General features: G+C 32.8%; 1 protein-coding gene across 1 annotated transcript in view; it reads right to left on the bottom strand.

Annotated features, from left to right (window-relative positions):
* ZBTB41 (zinc finger and BTB domain containing 41) overlaps window positions 1-18,327 on the bottom strand; it is a 49,803-nt gene that overhangs the window by 13,516 nt on the left and 17,960 nt on the right. The window contains exons 6-10 of the mRNA XM_004028094.5: window positions 15,994-16,123; window positions 11,080-11,175; window positions 9,227-9,333; window positions 7,648-7,753; window positions 4,799-4,887 (exon numbers count right to left, since the gene is read on the bottom strand). Of these exons, the coding sequence (XP_004028143.2) occupies window positions 4,799-4,887; window positions 7,648-7,753; window positions 9,227-9,333; window positions 11,080-11,175; window positions 15,994-16,123 (528 nt within the window). The remainder of the gene's footprint in view (window positions 1-4,798; window positions 4,888-7,647; window positions 7,754-9,226; window positions 9,334-11,079; window positions 11,176-15,993; window positions 16,124-18,327) is intronic.

Below are 18,327 nucleotides of genomic sequence, written 5' to 3'. Positions count from 1 at the left end.
TTTGGATTTTTTGTAGAGAAGGGGTTTTGCCATGTTTCCCAGGCTGGTCTTGAACTCCTGGGCTCAAGCAAATCATCCACCTCGACTTCCCAAAGCGCTGGGATTACAGGGGTTTGTGAGCCATCGCACCAAGCGTGAACAGGATATATTATATCTTCAATACACCATGAACAGGATAAACAAGATAATATATCATTAGCAAGATACTATATCAAACCAGTCTGGGTTTATTCCAGAAATGAGGTTTAATATTCAAAAATCAATCAGTATAATTTACCACATAAATAAAAAAATATGATCACCTCAATCAATATAGAAAAAACATAAAATTCAACAACTATTCATGACAAAAACTCTAAATAAACTAGGGATAGTAATTTCCTTATCTGACTATCTACAAAAAACCTATAAAAAATATCATACTTAATTGTGAATTATTGAAAGCTTTTCCCTTGAAGATGAGAATAAGAAAATAATGTCTACTCTCAATGTTTCTACTGGAGATGTGACCAAAGCAATAATGTGACCGAAGCAAAAAGGTTTACTTCCCAACCCTGAAAGACAGAGAGAGAGTGTGTGTGTTATAAAGACTAAAAAGGGGAAAATGAACCTGTCATTATTCACAGATAACTTGTTTGCATGCTTTGAAAGTTCAAAAAAAGCTAGAGGTAAACTATAAAATTTAATAGAAATTTAGCAAGGTCACTGGATAAAAAGTCAATAAACAAACTCAATTCTATTCCTGTATACCAGAAACAAATAAAAAATAAAATTAAAAAAAGGTCAAAATTTGATACAAAAATATCAAATACCTAGGCATAAATCTAATGCAAAATGTGTAAGATAGCTACACTAAAAACCACAAATCGTCTTTGAAAAAAATCTAAACAAATTAATGGAGGTGTTCACAGACTGGATGATACGTTGTTATAAAGAAAATCAGTTAAGGAAACGTTGACCACAGGTTCAATGAAATTCCAATAATTCCTAGCAAGAATTTTTGTGTGTGGAAATTAACAGACTATTTCTAAATTTATATAAAAATACAAAGGGACAAAAATAATAAACACATTTGAAAATAAAAAGTTGACAAACAAAGCACACATATATGATCACTTAATTTACAACAATATGCCAATGAAATGTAGTAAGAAAGGATCATCTTTCCAAAAAATAGCGCTAAAGCAATTGGATAACCATATGTTAAAAAAAGAACTTTCACCTTTACCTAATAACAAACACAAAAACAAATTATAGAAAGTTCATGGATCTAGATAAGAAAGTTAAAATAAATCTTCTAGAAGGTAACAGCAAAAAATATTAATGACCTTGGGTTGAGCAAAAGTTTCTTAAAGAGGACACAAAAGAACTATAAAGAAAAAAATGGTACATGACGTCTTTAAACTTCAAAACCTTTGTTCATCAAAAGACATCATTAAGAGTGAAAAGGTAAGTCATAGAGGAGAAAGTATCTGTAATATATATATCCGGAATGTAGAAAGAATACCTACAAATCCATTAGAAAAAGACAGACACTCCAATTTTTAAAAATGAGTACAAGAATTAATCTAGTATTACACAAAAGTAGATATCCAAATGGCCAGTGAGCACAAGAACAGGTATTCAACATCAATACTCATCACAGAGGTGCAAATCGAAGCCATTCTCAGATAGTGCTACGTATCTATCAAATGGATTTAAAAAAAAAGTATCAAATGTTGGTGAAAATGTGAAGCAATTGAGATTCTCATATGTGGCTGCTGGTGGTGTAAATTGACACAATTACTTTGAAGAAACTACTTAGTAGTATCTACTAAAGTAGAACATATGCATATCCTATGAGCCAGGAGTCCTAGGGCCATGAATATATATAAGAGAAAAGAATGCATATGTGTATGAAAAGACATGGACAAGGATGTTCACAGCAGCTTTATTCCTAAGAGAACCAAGTAAATATAAACCAAGTATCCATAAAAGTAGAATGAATAAATTGTAACAGTCATATGAAGATGAAAATGAAAAGAAACAAATTACTGTCATAAGGGAATCCACACTTAATATTTATTAGGTAAAAGAATCCAGAAAAAAAAGATTACATACTACATGATTTCACTTATATGAAGTTCAAATAGACAAAATTAATTTTTGGTGCTATTAATATAAGTCAAAATAGTCATCATCTTTGCAAGGAGGTTACTGACTGGGAGGAGCCATAGAGAATCCTTCTGAAATCTTGGTAGTGTTTTAATATCTTGATCTGAGTCATGGCTACATTGATGGATTCATTCATAAAAATTAATTGAACTGTTTGAGATTTGTGCACTTTGTGTGCTATACTTCAATAAAAAAAAGCTTACAAAGAAAATTCACCTTGAATAAAAAAATCAGTCAACATTAAAATCAAGTCCTAAATTTGTGGTCATTTTTATGCCAATTTAATGAATATGTTTCAACAAGACAACTGTTAAAGAATAGATGTAATCACTACATTCTGAGGATTGAACAAACAAAACTCATGATTAGAAAAAGCCATCTGTACAAGAAAATCTTATATACATTTTCCAACTAATTTATCTAACTGTGTGGTTTAAAAAAATCAAAAAAATAGAGAAGAGTCATAGGAGAACATAATAAATTTATTTACTCAGCAAATATTTATTGAGTGCCAAACTCTTCAAAAGCCCTAGGATATGCATTGATTGTACATACTCATTTGAAGCAATTAGGTGTACTGAACTGGCCAAAACTGAAACAAACACATTTTATTGTTTCTCCAGATGAGGATATGGAGAAAAGACATACTAACAAAAGAAAAAAAGTTATAGAGGAAATCTAGTTAAGGAAATTCTAAAAAACAAAAATTTAGCAATATATATATAATGAACTAAGGGTATCCCAACTAAGGAAAAAAATATCTGAAGAACAAAATTTTTCTGGTCACCTGCTATGAGGGTAAGGATGGTTCAAAATCCTTCACCATTTCCTGGATAAACTATCCCATAAAATTACTATCTAATTTTACTCTATCTCTACATTTGGCAATTTTCCTTCTGATTAATAAACTCAGCAATTCTGCTTCCTTGATAAAGATACCCTAGCTAGTAAACATTAATATCTCATTTTCTAGAATGTAAATTAATGACATTCTGGCTAATCTATTCCCAGTGTTTACTGTGAAGAATTACTCACAATACTTATAACTCTCAATGCACAGATAAAATTCAGTCTCTGAACCTATAAATCTCAAAAATGGACTTGGGAACATGGTGACCATTTCTTGCAAAAGCCACTCTGTGAAGTCCTGTCTGGGTAGACTGTTGGTCACTTTAGATTGAGAGTTGGTAAATAGAGTTTTATTGGAATACAGGCATGCTTCATCTGTTTACACATTGTCTATGGCTGCTTTCACATCACAACAGCAGAGCTGAATGATTGTGACAGACTACTAGTTGCAAAGCCTAAAACATTTACTATCTAGCCCTCAACAAGTATTTGCTGACTTTTGCCTTCTATTATTTTTCCCTCTCATTTCATAATAGCCATAGTCTTTGTCTTATTCCATCATAGAGCTAATGTCCTCAATTTTCAAAGGGCGGAGAGACTTGTCTTCTAATTCCAATTAACTGTGAAATATCCAGAGATTGATGTTCCACATTGTCACTGGCCACCAGCCAATCACTATAAATCAGTGTTTTTAAAAATTTTGATGCAATGTAGTCAGCACTAAATTTCTACTCAAGTTGTACAGTTCTTAAATCATTAATGGTTTGAAATTAACTTTCTGTAAGTTCACCATCTCTTTCAAGTCATGAGTTCTATTAGGTTAATTATTTACAAAAGATATGGAAGATACCATCAAGTTCGTTTCCTCATTTTACACTTTTATTTATGCTCTCCCAAATTATGCCTTTTTTTATTTGGAGAGGGCTGTAACTTTGCTTTTAACAGCAGCACTGTATCAGTAGTAAATCCTTTACTGCAACTATTTGCTAATAATATTGCCCAAATTCAGTTATTTCCCATTCTAATATTTATGAAATCACTTATTTTTCTCTTCCAGAATAGCAGCTTGACAAAATCCGAATTGAATATAAAACAAAGCAGCCATAAATACATAAATGGGCTTGTTTCTTAAGGAAAACAAGGTTTTAAAAATGTTAATTTATATGTAAAGGCAAACAAGGATTCAGACAATATATAAGAAAGAATCTAACATATTCTGTATTTCAAAATGTAGTAACATTCCCAACGGAGAAAAAAGAAAGATTTTGCAAATGACGACTTCTGGAAAGCAGCTGAGGCAAAGCCTTTTACTATAACTACCTATAAATCATGACTGGCTATGTAAAAAGGAAAATGAAACGATGGTAACTTGGCAAACAAGACAATGAGGTCATATTTGCATTACTCTTTTAAAAGAGAAGAAAATAAAAGATAAAAAGGAATTTAATCTGAAGGCTTAAGAAAAGCCTTCAGAAAGCAAAATAAAGAAGAATCATAAAACAATCAGAAAAGGGAAAATTACAACTAAAAGTTGAGTAAATATCTTATGGAAAAAGTTTCTCAAGTTTTGTAAAATATTTAAAAGTACTGAAGCTTACATAATAGAGAATAGAAGATGAGAATATTGTTCAGTCATGGCATGAACTTCAATATAATAAGTAAAAATCTTAATGGGGAAAACGAAAGAAATTTAACCAAGAACAACAAAGTTTAAATGCCTATATTTTACTTCTGATTACACTATATATATCTATCTATATATATATACATCTATGAACCACTCATTAAATTTTACCTGAATGCGTTCGAAAATGCATTTCCAGACTTGATTTGCCTTTAAAAATTTTCTTACAAACATCACATTGATGAAATGTTGCTTTATATCTAAGAAAATAAAAAGATTTGAGTTTTTCAATATAATTTTAATAACTATAATAAATATGACAATATTAATAATTATATTAACTAACATAATGAAAATAAGTTGCAACTTCATTTACAACTGTGTATATAATTCTCACATTAACAAAGTATAGAACTCCAAAGAAACATGGAAATACTTTTAATATGTTGAGCTTGCCTCTGGTTTTTCCTCTTCCAGTTACATCCAACAAACGAATCTATAAAAAGAGGTCCGTAGATTTTCAACTGCTTTAAGTCACTGAACTTTTATTATTACTAGCTATCCAAACATACAAAAAGAAAAATTATAAGGTAGAAACAGATCAAGAGTGGCCTAAAGGGGAAATGAAGAGTTGTCTAGAAAGGGACATGGCAGAAATTTTGTGGTGATGAAACTATTCCATATCTTAATTGTGGTGATAATTACATAACTTGCAGAATTATACACTAAAAAGAATGAATTTCACTTTCTGTAAATTACACCTTAACTAAATTTAAAAAATAGATGCTCAGGCTGATTAAAAAGAATCTGTGGCAATTTTAAAACCCACATTTATCAAAAAGTTGAAATTGCTCTCATCAGTTCATGTCCTAACAAAAAAATGGTAAATTTGAACTTATAAATAAAATTTTATACCTAAATTTAAAAATGAAATATTAGTCCTTTATTTTTACTACAAAATAATAGACAGAAATAAAGCAATAAGTTACCAAAAAGTTAACTTAGTAAGCACCACAGCATAGTGCCTAAGAAGTGTCTTTGAGTTAAACAGTTCTCAACTGAAAATTTTATTGTGAGAATTGAGATATTTACAAAATAATTATCATTTAAGTGGCAGTTATTGAGAAAGCCATACCATCTCACCTCAGAAGCAATTCATATGGAATGAATACATGGCAAAATAATTAAATCAAACCTGGGCTACTTAATCTTCTGTAAAACAGTTTGCTCTTAACATACCCATTGAGTTTTACTGGAAATGTTTAGAACATTGTTACCAATACGAAATACCAACATACTATGCCTAGGATTTTAAATGTCCCTCATTTTTCAATTCATCCAACCCAACATTTATAAGACAACATGCAAAGCACTGTCCTAGATGAACTTAATTCTTGAAACAGATGGTTGTTTTCATTTTTGTTAGAGACAGGGTCTTGTTCTGTCACCCAGACTAGGTTGCAGCAGCATCATAATAGCTCACTGCAGCCTTGAACTCCTGGGCTCAAGCTATCCTTCTGCCTCAGCCTCCTGAGTAGCTGAGACTACAGGTACATGCCACCACACCCAGATAATTTATTTTCTTTTATTGTTTTGTAGAGACAGGGTCTCACTTTGTTGCCCAGGCTGGTGTCAAACTCCTGAAACAAACATTTACACAGATAATTTGGATTTTGTGAATTGAGGTTGTGAATAATAACCCTGGCAAAAGACTCCTAACCAATATGCTTGGTTTACCTTATTCCATTCATATCCATGGTAAATATAAACAGAGATACAAACAGGGTCACCATGGGCACATAGAGAAAGAGGAAGTAGTACTCGACTGGGGGCAATTTTGTCCCCCATAAAACATTTGGCAATGCCTGAAAACGTTTTTGTTTTTCACATCTGGGGATACGATAATAAGTGCTACTGGCATATAATGGGTAGAAGCCATGAATATTGAGAAACGTCCTACAATACACAAGAAAAGAATTACTTGGTCCAAAATGTCAACAGTGTTTGGGCTGAGAAACCTTGCTCTATACTATGAACAAAGTGCTATTTTCAACACAAATATGTACAAAACACTTTAACTTCCTCACAGTGGACTTAAGATAAATTCTGTAGGGCCTTGCATGGCTAAGACCCTATGAAAATATACCTTGTCATTACCACATGGATGCTAAGCCATACAGATTTTCAAGGAAGGAGAGGATAAACAATTTGAACTAAAGCAGAGATGTCAGTAAAAAAAGAACTTAAAAATGCCTATTGGATTTGGCAACAAGGAAGTCATACTGATAACTGTTTGAGCAGAATAAGATCAGAGGTCAGATTGCAACAGTGGCTGGAATGTGAAGAAGTGGTTACTGAGGTAGTCACCATAAAAAAGTTTAGAAGCAAAGATTAGAAAAATAATTGGTGGTTGGAGGGGTGTTAATCCTATGTACATTTTGCTAATTATGCTCAGGACTATTAAGTGAAGTCTCTTGGCACTTTAGAACATGTCTGTTATTTATCATTTGCCCAAATGCCTAATCCAAAAACATGAATTACTTGAATGTTTTACACTTAGCAACTAACCTCAGTTAAACTTGGATATCTAAATTATACTAAAAAGCTGATGTTCAAGATAGCACACAGCGCCTTCAAATAAAATAATATTTTAAATGCTTAGTATGATTAGAAACAAGTTTAAATTCTGACTGCAAACATTTCCTAACAACTGCTGTCTTATTAAGTATAATATATAGGCAGTATATTTAGCTCTCAAGGAGCCTCAGCAACCAAATGCCAAGATTTTTTATTAATTATTGTTAACTTGCATGTCACCTCCCTGGCCTTTGAATTAACTGAAAACAAGGAGGAAAATATATGCTTGCTGAATTCTTTTAGTTCTATAGAGATGCTACAGAATGTAGAGAAAGAGAACTGGTTAACCTAACTTCAATTAAACAAAGTAAACAAAAAAAGTTACAACTTTCCTCAGAGACTTAGCCAATGTAAACTATGAGACATTTTGCTTTTTCACTTACTTTTGCCACACTTTCTCTCCAAGGTGTACGCTTTTGTAATGAACAGTGAGATGATCCCTACGACCAAAACATTTTCCACATTCTTCACACTGATGAGCTTTTTCACCTTAAAATAAAGACCCAAATATTTTGGTTATAATATACATCTCAGGTTTTTATCCCCAGAAACAAACTATCAAACAGTAAGATCACATGATGTCAAATATAACAGGAAAGTAAAGCCACATTTTATTCTGCACTATTTGCTTTATATTCCTTACTCAAATAACTTTCTTCAAAAAATTTATGCTTAATTTCATGGATGTGTATCTTTTCCCCGCTTGGAAAAGGAATCAATAGCCTTTTGTTGTACACTTCAAATCACACCGTTCAATGTAACAAAGCAAGATAAATGAAACTACTTCAAAACTTAGGAATTTTAAATATATATATATATATATATATATATATATATATATATATGTCCGTATATCAAACACCTCAAATTGATATACATTAAATTAAGATGAGGCTGTCTTACTGTTTATAAAAAGGACCCAAACATTTTCAGATCTTTGTACTTTACTTTTAGAAGATTTTTCATCTGTGAGGATTTCTTACGTTTGCAATGAGCCAAAATACAAATATAATGAAAAATTCTACGTAAGTCCAATTTCTCATCTCTATTCTTACATTTACTTACAAAGGCTTGGTTTTAAAAAACAATCACTGTCTCAATACCAGTGTGCAATTAAAGCATGTGGCCTCTAGACTTAGAAATTAAGAATTCTCCTCATAAAAATAAAAAGGCATAATTCCAATAGAAAAAGTCATCAGATTTTTAGTATCTGTTAGAAGTGGTGAAAACAGCTGCAACCTACCTCACTGAGATCATCTCAGAAAATAATTACTATCTGTTGCATACTTTATATTCAAAAATTATGTTTAAAATAATAATAATAATCACCTGTTCTACCGTGCTCATAGAGATGGCTCTTTCCCATTATTGTGCTCACAGAATTGGCTCTCTTAGCACTTCCTGAACATCAATCTGAGAGGAAAATATGAAAGAAATCCCCAGAATATAAAAATTTTACAGTATAAAGATCTGAAATTGGTCAGGATTATTAAGGTACTCTTCTCCAAAGACAGGGTTTCAAAATTCACTATAATATACACTTTTAGCACCTAATTTTAATCATTTCCCTTTTAACATGTAAGTTTCACCAACTTCTTCTCAAATCCAATCAAAATGAGAAAAATTATCATGGCTTCTCCCTTTAAGGAAGTGTCAATAGCAATTATTAGATATATCCATGTAATATGCAAAATGCAAATTTTGAGAATTTATTTAAAATTAAACTTTACACTTTATAGTCACAAAGGGTTACCAAATAATTAAAATTACAGTGAATATGTCATAAATTTATGTCCCTTTTGGATGCTTTTTAAAAAATGTTTTCAGAACCAGAATTACAAAGACGTGATGAGCATAAACCAAATTATTAAACTTATAGCCAACATAAACATAACATCATATTATGTTCCTTTCAGGTATTTAAAAAGGATTTTGTAACTAGCATTACAAAATATGGTTTACCTGAATGTATTTTTTTGTGCTTTGTAAGGTGATCATGACGGATAAATGTTTTTCCACATTCATCGCACTCATATCTTTTATCATCATGATGTACTCGTAAGTGAAGCCTATAAAGAAAAAAAATTGAACACCATTAAAACTGGTGACATAGAAGGAAAAAGCTCAATAATGAATAAATGATGAATAAACAATGAAAACTGGGCTGTCTGCTCAACCACTCATACATTATTGGCTTTATTTCTATGACTTTCAGAGTCCTTTTCAGTCTTTTACCACCTGACCCCAGGTCCCTACTCATCTCTTTCAAGAAAGCATTTCAACATTTGTATATGCTCAAACCACTTCTCAACATTATTCCTTCCCATCATATTAGATCCTAAATCTAGTTCACTGAATCTATCAAATGTCTAAGGTTATTATCTAGCTGACTGGCCAAGACTCAAAAATATCAAAAGTAGGAGTAATCAGAAAGGAATTAGAATCAGACAAATGAAGTAAGTGTACAAGTGACTAGGCATATCATGATGATAGCAAATGATACAGTAAATGGTATGGTTTGGCTCTGTGTTCCCACCCAAATCTCATCTCAAATTGTAATCCCCACATATTGAAGGAGGGACCTGGTGGCAGGTAACTGGATCATGGGGGCAGTTTCCCCATGCTGTTCTTGTAACAGTCAGTGAGTTCTCACAAGATCTGATGCTTTAAAAGTGTTCCAGCAGTTGCCCCTACTCTCTCTTTCTCCTGCTTCGCCTAGGTAAGACGTGCCTTGCTTGGACCTTCACATTCCGCCATGATTGTAGGTTTCCTGAGGCCTTCCCAGCCATGCGGAACTGTGAGTCAATTAAACCTTTTTTCTTTGTAAGTTACCCAGTCTCAGGTATGTCTTTATAGCAGTGTGAAAACAGACTAATGGAGCAAATAATGGAGAATCTGTCCTATTCTGGATAATTGTTATCAACTACAAACTGATATTTAAGAATTTTCTTTTCTAAGAACTCAACTTTATGAAAATTACATCTTACTGCTTTTCTTCACACCAATAGAACAAAATGGGGCTCATTTTATAGTCACCCAAAGACAGTATAAAAGGCTCAGATTATTAAGATTAATTTAACTTGAATTAATTTTATCTCCAGAGCCTCTCTCTCTATATATATTCTAATGAAAGGAATAGCTTTCCCTTGCAAATTGCCAAAATAAGTGTTGATTTTACCAAGACCAACTGACTAGACTACCTCTAAAGGGGAAGTATTCAATTTAAACTTAAAGCAAGATAAATAATAAATGAAAGTGTATATATTAAAGCCTTATAACATTTTAATAAAAATTAAAATTGTACACACATTTCAGAAGTAGTTACATATTATTTATTTAGAAAAAAACTTTTCATAAACTGCAAATATGGTCAAGGATTCAATTACAAAAATAACTAAATAAGTTATAATCACTATTAATGCACAGAAGACTTTTGAAAATTGAGAATGGGGAGTTTTTTACTTTGTCTTACTTTCATATTAAAATATTCTTTGATAGTAAAGAGTGGAGAAATACACTAAGTTTAACTGACTTTTCATTCAGAGAAAAGCAATGAAATAAATATTTAAATAATGCCTTAGTAAAGCCTTCTGCAAACTTGGTGTGAGAAAATATTTAATAATATTTTATACCACAGAATAAAGATAATAAAATGTTTAGTAAAAAAAAAAATCTATGCAGTAAAGTTTTTGTACAACTTTGCATATCATAAGGACTAAGAAATGTTTCAATTCAACAAAGTAATAAGAAAATAGAACTAAAATAGAGATATAATTCTATCTTACTTAATAAAGGGAAAAAATGGTTTTACTTACCTATATGAACTTCCATGACGAAAACTTTGCCCACAAATACTACAAAGGTGAGGCTTTTCTCCACTGTGGATTCTCAAATGTTCTTTCAAAGTAGTTCTGCATTAAAATAAATATATTCGAAGATTTTTAAAATGCCTATATATAGTAAATAGATTTCTGGAAAACTTACTAGAAAGGTATTCAAGCTAACTGATATTATGGCAATTCTCTCCTCTTTCTTACAATAATTTTGTTCTTTTCTATTCTCACTAGTATACAAATATGCTTGTTATAGCTCTCTCTCCTTAAAAACAAAAAATACTTCGGCCTCATTTGCCATTGGTTTGCTCAGAGATTTAATTACACAACTTAAGCAGACTTTCAAGAAGTATAATTTTAAAATGCTCATTATGACACTGAATTAAGTTGATGTGAATTTTGATAGAGAGGGTTTAATAATATTTAAGTAATCCAGTTTATCAGTACTATTTCTTCCAAATATGTGCTTAGTATTTGTTGAAAAAATGTTTTAAAGCAAAGAAAATGTTGTAGGTATTTCTAACTTCCAGGTGCTGATGTGAAAAAGGAACCTATATACAGAATGTAAGTACTGCTATTCCTAAGTCTTCCAGCCCCACTGGCCCTGGATGGGCTACTATGAAACCATTACTCCTCAAAGTACATCACTAGCAATTCCTACAGTTCTAACCTTCAGAGCTTCCCCACATATCTAAAGTGCTGAGTAATAATGGACAAAGTTATTTTAAGGGGAAATAAAGTGAAAGGGAAATATGACTGACCTCTGCAGGCTTTTAGCTATCACTACTACAGTCATGTACTGCATAATGACATTTCAATCAATGACAGACCACATAAACAATGCTGTCCCATAAGATTACAACGGAGCTACACAATTCCTATAACCTAGTGGCATCATAGCACAATACATTACTCACATGTTTGTGGTGATGCTGTTGTAGACAAACATACTACATTGCCAATTGTATATAAGCATAGCCCATACAATTGTGTCCAGTACAAAATTATTGATAATGATAAGCGACTATGTTACTGGCATGTATTTACTATACTTTTTATCATTATTTAGAGTGTACTTCTTCTACTTATTAAAAAAAAAAGAAAACTAACTGTAAAACAGCCTCAGCCAAGTCCTTCTAGAGGTATCCCCTAAGAAGGCATGGTTACCATAGGACATGACAGCTCTATGCATGTACTGCCCCTGAAGACCTTCCAGTGGGACAAGATGCGCAGGTGGAAGACAGTGATATTGATGATCCTGACCCTGTGTAGGCCTAGGCTAATGTTTGTGTTTGTGTCTTTTGTTTTTAACCAAAAAAAAGTTTAAAAAGTAAAACATAAAAAATTTAAAAATATAAAAAAGCTTATAGAAAATATCTTTATGCAGCTGTACAATGTGTGTTTTAAGCTAAGTGTTACTATAAATGAGTAAGAAAGTTGAAAAAATCAAAAGTTTATAAAATAAAAATGTTACAGTAAGCTGCTGTTCATTTGAGGGAAAAAATTTTAATACATTTAGTGAAACCTAAATGTACAGTGTTTATAAAGTCTACATTAGTGTACACTAATGTCCGAGGCCTTCACATTCACTCACCACTCACTCACTGACTCCCCTAGAGAAACTTCTAGTCCTGCAAGCTCTACTCATGATCGGTAACCTACACAAACACATATATTCTTTTTTATATTTTATACCATTTTTACAGTTCTTTTTCCATGCTTAAGTATGTTTAAATATATCAACACTTACCGCTGTGTTACAATTATCTACAGTATTCACTACAGTAACATGCTATACAGGTTTGTAGCCTGGGGGCAATGGGCTGGCTAAACCACATAGCCTACATGTGTAGTAGGCTATACCATCTAGGTTTGCATAAGTACACTCTATATTTGTGTGATGACAAAACTGCTTAACAATGCATTTCTCCGAACATAGCACTATCATTAAGCGGCGCATGACTGTACTTGGTTTTTATTTCAATCCCATACCTAGTAAGTTTAAAGGATGAATCTGAAATAAAAGTAGAGTTTTGCCAGTAGATGGTGCTCTTCTACAAGGCCCACCAATATGACAGTCTGTAGATACACCCAGCTTTGTGGAAAATATCTCTAAAGATATTCCCAGATCCCTACCTATTAAATAGTTATAGTAAAAGATGGAAAGGTTATCTTTGGGATTCTTGTTTTGCCTTGTTTGCTTTTTCTTTTTACAGAAAGATCTTTAAGGGGAAAAATGAATGTATAATACATATAATAAACTTTATAATTTATCAATGTATAAATGTTTTCATATAGTGTACTGATTTTCCCATTTGACCATAATAGCTGCTATTTTAAGAAAAATGGCATTTCTCATTTTTTAATTATAAAACTGTTATATACTGAAGAGTAAAAAATTTATAAGTACTGTTTAAAGAATAGTAAACACTTATATGCAGAATAAGAACATTACTAGTACCTTAGAATGTCTACCCCTACTCCTCCCTCATCTCATCCTCCTTCCTCCTTACCACCCCCCTCAGAAATAATATATAGAGTAGTGGCAAATAATAATATTGCCACTACTTAGATAAAGGGCCCAGAAGACAGTATGAACAGGATCTCCAGATCAGAGTCTAGCTCCTTCTGGCATGTCAGTAATTAAAGTGATGAAAAGTACTGGAAGACAAAGGGTTCACCATAGTTGGAGTATCTGGCAGAGCTAGAGCAGACCAGCTACTGAAAGTCTGACAGAAATAGAGTCAAAGTAAGTAGGCTGCTCCATACATTTTCCTTCTAAGCTTACCATGACCTACCTCTCATTCTCATGGATAGCTCAAAAAAAAAGACATTTCTATGAAATGAGTACCGTCAGTTAAATCAAAGAAAAGGGCATAAAGTATAAGAGTAGGAACCTCATTAGCACACAGAGGTACTAGACAGAGGCACAGTACAGATAAGAAATCAGACCTTTCTAACATTCTGTTCCCTGGTTAAAAGAAGATACATGCTAGCAGGGATGGTGGCAATAATCCCCATAATGTCTTGGGTCATACTACTAACGGTATGGTCTACCCATTACACATGCTGCACACTTGACATACTGGGATCTTCTTTCACCATCCTCGTGTGTTCTGTCTTTGCTTCTCTCCCATGTTACAACTATTTCCCTTGTCTTCCTCTTTATGAGTTTATTCCCTCATTTTGGTGGAGCACACCCTTCAGTAGCTTTATGAGAAAGAGGACATTAAAAGCTTATTTTTTGACATCATGAAAATATCTTTATTCTATCTTGAGATTTGATTGGTTAGTTTGAGAACAGAGCTCTAGGTTGGAGATTATTTTCATTCAGAATTTTAAAGGCACTACTTTATGGTCCTACTTCTAGTGTTGATGTTGTTAAAAGTCTAAGTAGTTCTAATCAATGTATATGACTCTTCTCCGTCTCTTGAAGCACAGAAAAGCTTCCCTTTGTTCCCCATGTCTGAAATATCATAGTGATGTACCTTGGTACAGGTCTATTTTCATCTAAGCATATGATGTGTCATTTCTATCTGGCAAACTCAAACTCGTAACTTTCAGTTCTGGAAATCATCTTGAAGTATTTCAATGGTGATTTTTCCCCCTCTATTTTCTCTGTTCTTTCTTTCTAAAACTCCTATTATTCAGATGCTAGACTTGCCTGATCCTCTAATGTTCTAGGCCTTATTTTATACTGCTGGCCTTTGCTCTACTTTTTGTCGTTTAACCCTTCCATTGAGTCTATACTTTGGACATCATGCTTTGAATTTCTAAGAGCTCTAAATTATTCCTTTTATATATCATCCTATTCTCATTTAATGGATTCTATATCTTCAACTGGGGCAAAAAACTAATAATTGTTTACTTCTTCTGAAATTTTCTTCTTCCTCAATAACCTGTTTCCTTAAATTTTTTTTTCTGTTTATCTGTGTTAGAATCTATTTTCTATGTTAAAGGTTTTCCTCTTATGTATTGTGGTCCTTGACTATCTGCTCTTGATTAAGTATGATAGGCTAAAAAGTTGATGAGAAGGGCAAAGGACATGGGGGGGTCTTGATGACTCAGCCTTCACTGCAGGTGATCTGGGTATACCACTCGTTAGGGAATATATTTGCCCTTAGGTTGCTCAGATTTTCAGGAAACAGACTTCGGATCTGCTGCCTGGAGAATAAAATCTAAAAGCCAAGATATTTGCAGAGATAAGGCCTAAGGATCACTGCTTTCAGCATGCAGAATATATCCCATCATGTAGCTACGTGGCATACTTTGGTCTAGCAATACCCTTGGGAGAGGGACAGGTGTCTAATAGCAATGGCATGATTAGATGGTGGAAGAGAATCCAATGACACTACTTATAAAACTTCTGAAGTTTTTAATCTAGTGCTCCTTGTTCTGCCTCTCCTTCAACCCAGTTCCGAGGTACCTAATACTGCCATTTCCTACACATTTATAGATTCTGTGATGTAAACTACGTTCTCACATCTCTCCATTTCCACTTTGGGGTTTGTCTTTCTTAGATCTGCTAAGTCAATTACCACTGATCCATCTATTTTGTACCTTCCAAACCTGTGTCATTCGTGTTACATTTCTGTTCTCCCTATCTTTGTAGCTTATTCTTTTTAAAAAACAAACAAAAACCCTTAATCTAGTTTTAGTGGGGTTTCAGAAAGACATAAAATATGTACATTAAATCATCCATCTAAAACCTGCAAATCTTGAATCCATGTCATCTTCCATAACATTTGTGTAATTCCTTTTTTCCTTATATTTCAAACTAAAGCACAATTCATGCATTTTGTGTCTTATGTTACCCTAATTCCTATAAATCATATTCATTGATTATTTCTACATAATAGTACTAGGATTTTTGTGGGTGTGCAGATAATTCTTCACCTTTCTCGTACTGATTTTCCACAGATAAAGCAAGTCCATTTTCTCTTTCCACCATGAGTACATTCTATATGACGTTTCAAATTTCCAGTGTCGTTAAACTGGCGACCACATATATCACATGGAAAAGGACCTAAAAAGGAAAAAAAAAGTGTGCATTTAAAGTTTAAAGAGGAGATACTAAGTTAAATTTAATAGGTATGCTGTAAGTTCATATCTATCCTATTGGTGCATATGTCATAATACACTGCAATTTCTCTTCTAGGTTATTTATTCCTAGAATAACATTTCCATATCCCTATAACCAAGTATAGGGCTCAGCATCTAACAAACAGAATGAATGCTGAACAAACTAATGAGTTAACAAATTGAAATGGCCAATTCCTGGTTTGAAATCAGACTGGAACAAAGTAGAAATGGCTGCATACTAAAGTTTTTGGGAAAGCAGGTAATAAAAAACTTTGGAAGAATGAATGCAGGACTTAAGAGAGTTTATAGTTTGGAAATATTTCTATTTGGTGGTACAAAATTAAGCCCAGGCCTCTCATAGTAATACTGACATTAGTTGGATACTGAATTTCACTATGATTTTACCAAATAAAAAACTGGAGACAAGACAGTGTTCTACTGACTGACAAAATATAAGAAAGACAAAGAATGCGTAAAAAAGAAGTTTAGTAAATACAGCTCAAAGAAGCTATATATTTGCAAGAAGATGTCTCAGTATATGGAAGGACAAACTGAAGAAAGAATTCTAATGAATTAATCATAATAGCACAATGGAAACAAAATAGAATTAAGATGCTGAAATTCAGAAACGTAACTATAAGCAAAATTGCTTGGTAGCCACAGTAGCTCTGGGTAAATTTCAATGTGTTTTACACATTAGAAATGAGAGATGACCTCAAAATGTACATTGTATTAAGTATCTTTAATGGATTCTCATTTAAAACCTCTCATATTTCACTTTTCATGGGATCTAAATATTTTACTCATTTATTAACTCATTCAACAAGTATTTATTTATTCTTAATTCACATCAAGCACTGTGTTAAGTATTATGAAAAATCTCTCCACCTCCTCTGAACCAAAAAAAGGCTCTAAGAAATTGAGAAAATGAAAGTCAGTATTTACATAGCTGAAAAAAAAAGGTGAAGTAAATACACGTGCCAAAATAAGGTTATTATGCAAAATGTGTGTTAGTCAAAGAATGAAATATCTACTAGTAAAACTTTTTATAAAATATAACTATCTGTATAGCTGGCGGCTTCAGCTGGGCAAAGGAAGAAATGAAGCATTCTCTTTAATGTTCAGTTACTTATCAGGATTCTTCAAAGAAAATAACAACTGCATTTTTTTCCTATACTGGATATCCAGTTTTGCATGCAGCTAAACCTATTTTAAACAACCTCCTGGGCTCAAGCAATCCTTCCACTTCAGCCTCCCCTCTTTTATTTATTTATTTTTTCTATATAGACAGTATCTCACTAGGTTGCCCAGGATGGTCTCAAACTCCTGGGCTCAAGCGATCCTCCCACCTCTGTCTCCCAAAGTGCTGAGATTACAGACGTGAGTCACCATGCCTGGCCAAGATCTGACTTTTAAAAGCCAAACTACAACTTTTGCACATATATATTCATATATATTAAAAATTCTTCTCCTTTAACTGTTCAGATTGCATTACATACATATCTTTCCCTCTGATTTAACAGAATATATATTCCTAATGTAGACAGTATGAGTATTGCTTTGAATAATCTAAAGCAGTCATTATCAAAATGTGATATCTAGACCATTTGCACCAGCACTACCTGGGAACTTGTGCAAATTGCAAACTGTACAAGTTCCAAATGCAAATACAAATTTGGGGCCATATGCCAGACCTATCTGAGTCAGACACTCTGGGAAATCCGTTTTAATAAGGTCTCCAGGTGCTTGTGATATATACCAAACTGCATGAAGCACTTATCTGAAGTGTACAGTGATTCAAGGGAACAGAAGCATAGAGATGGAATGCAAAAGAAGCTCTCTCTCTCTCTCTATAATATTGCTTTGAGTATTTTATATATGCATGTATACATATATGTATACATATGTACACACACACAAATACAGAAAATACTTATAACAATACTCTATTTGGTTTATTAATAATAGTTGCCCAAAATGCAAAGCTACTGTGTCACAAGCCATATTTCTCAAAGGTCTTGGAAAGACTGAAAACTATAATACTAGAAATGACAATACATTCAGAGAAAGAGAATGAAAACTATGCCTGGCTCTACATTTGGCACTTATACAGTACCTCATATAATCCTCACAACAGTATCTAAGAAG

This window comes from Gorilla gorilla, chromosome 1 (assembly GCF_029281585.2).
Source record: "Gorilla gorilla gorilla isolate KB3781 chromosome 1, NHGRI_mGorGor1-v2.1_pri, whole genome shotgun sequence".
NCBI lineage: Eukaryota > Metazoa > Chordata > Mammalia > Primates > Hominidae > Gorilla > Gorilla gorilla.
The sequence above is the reverse complement of the archived record's forward strand: the minus strand, read 5'-3'. Positions and strand labels throughout refer to the sequence as shown.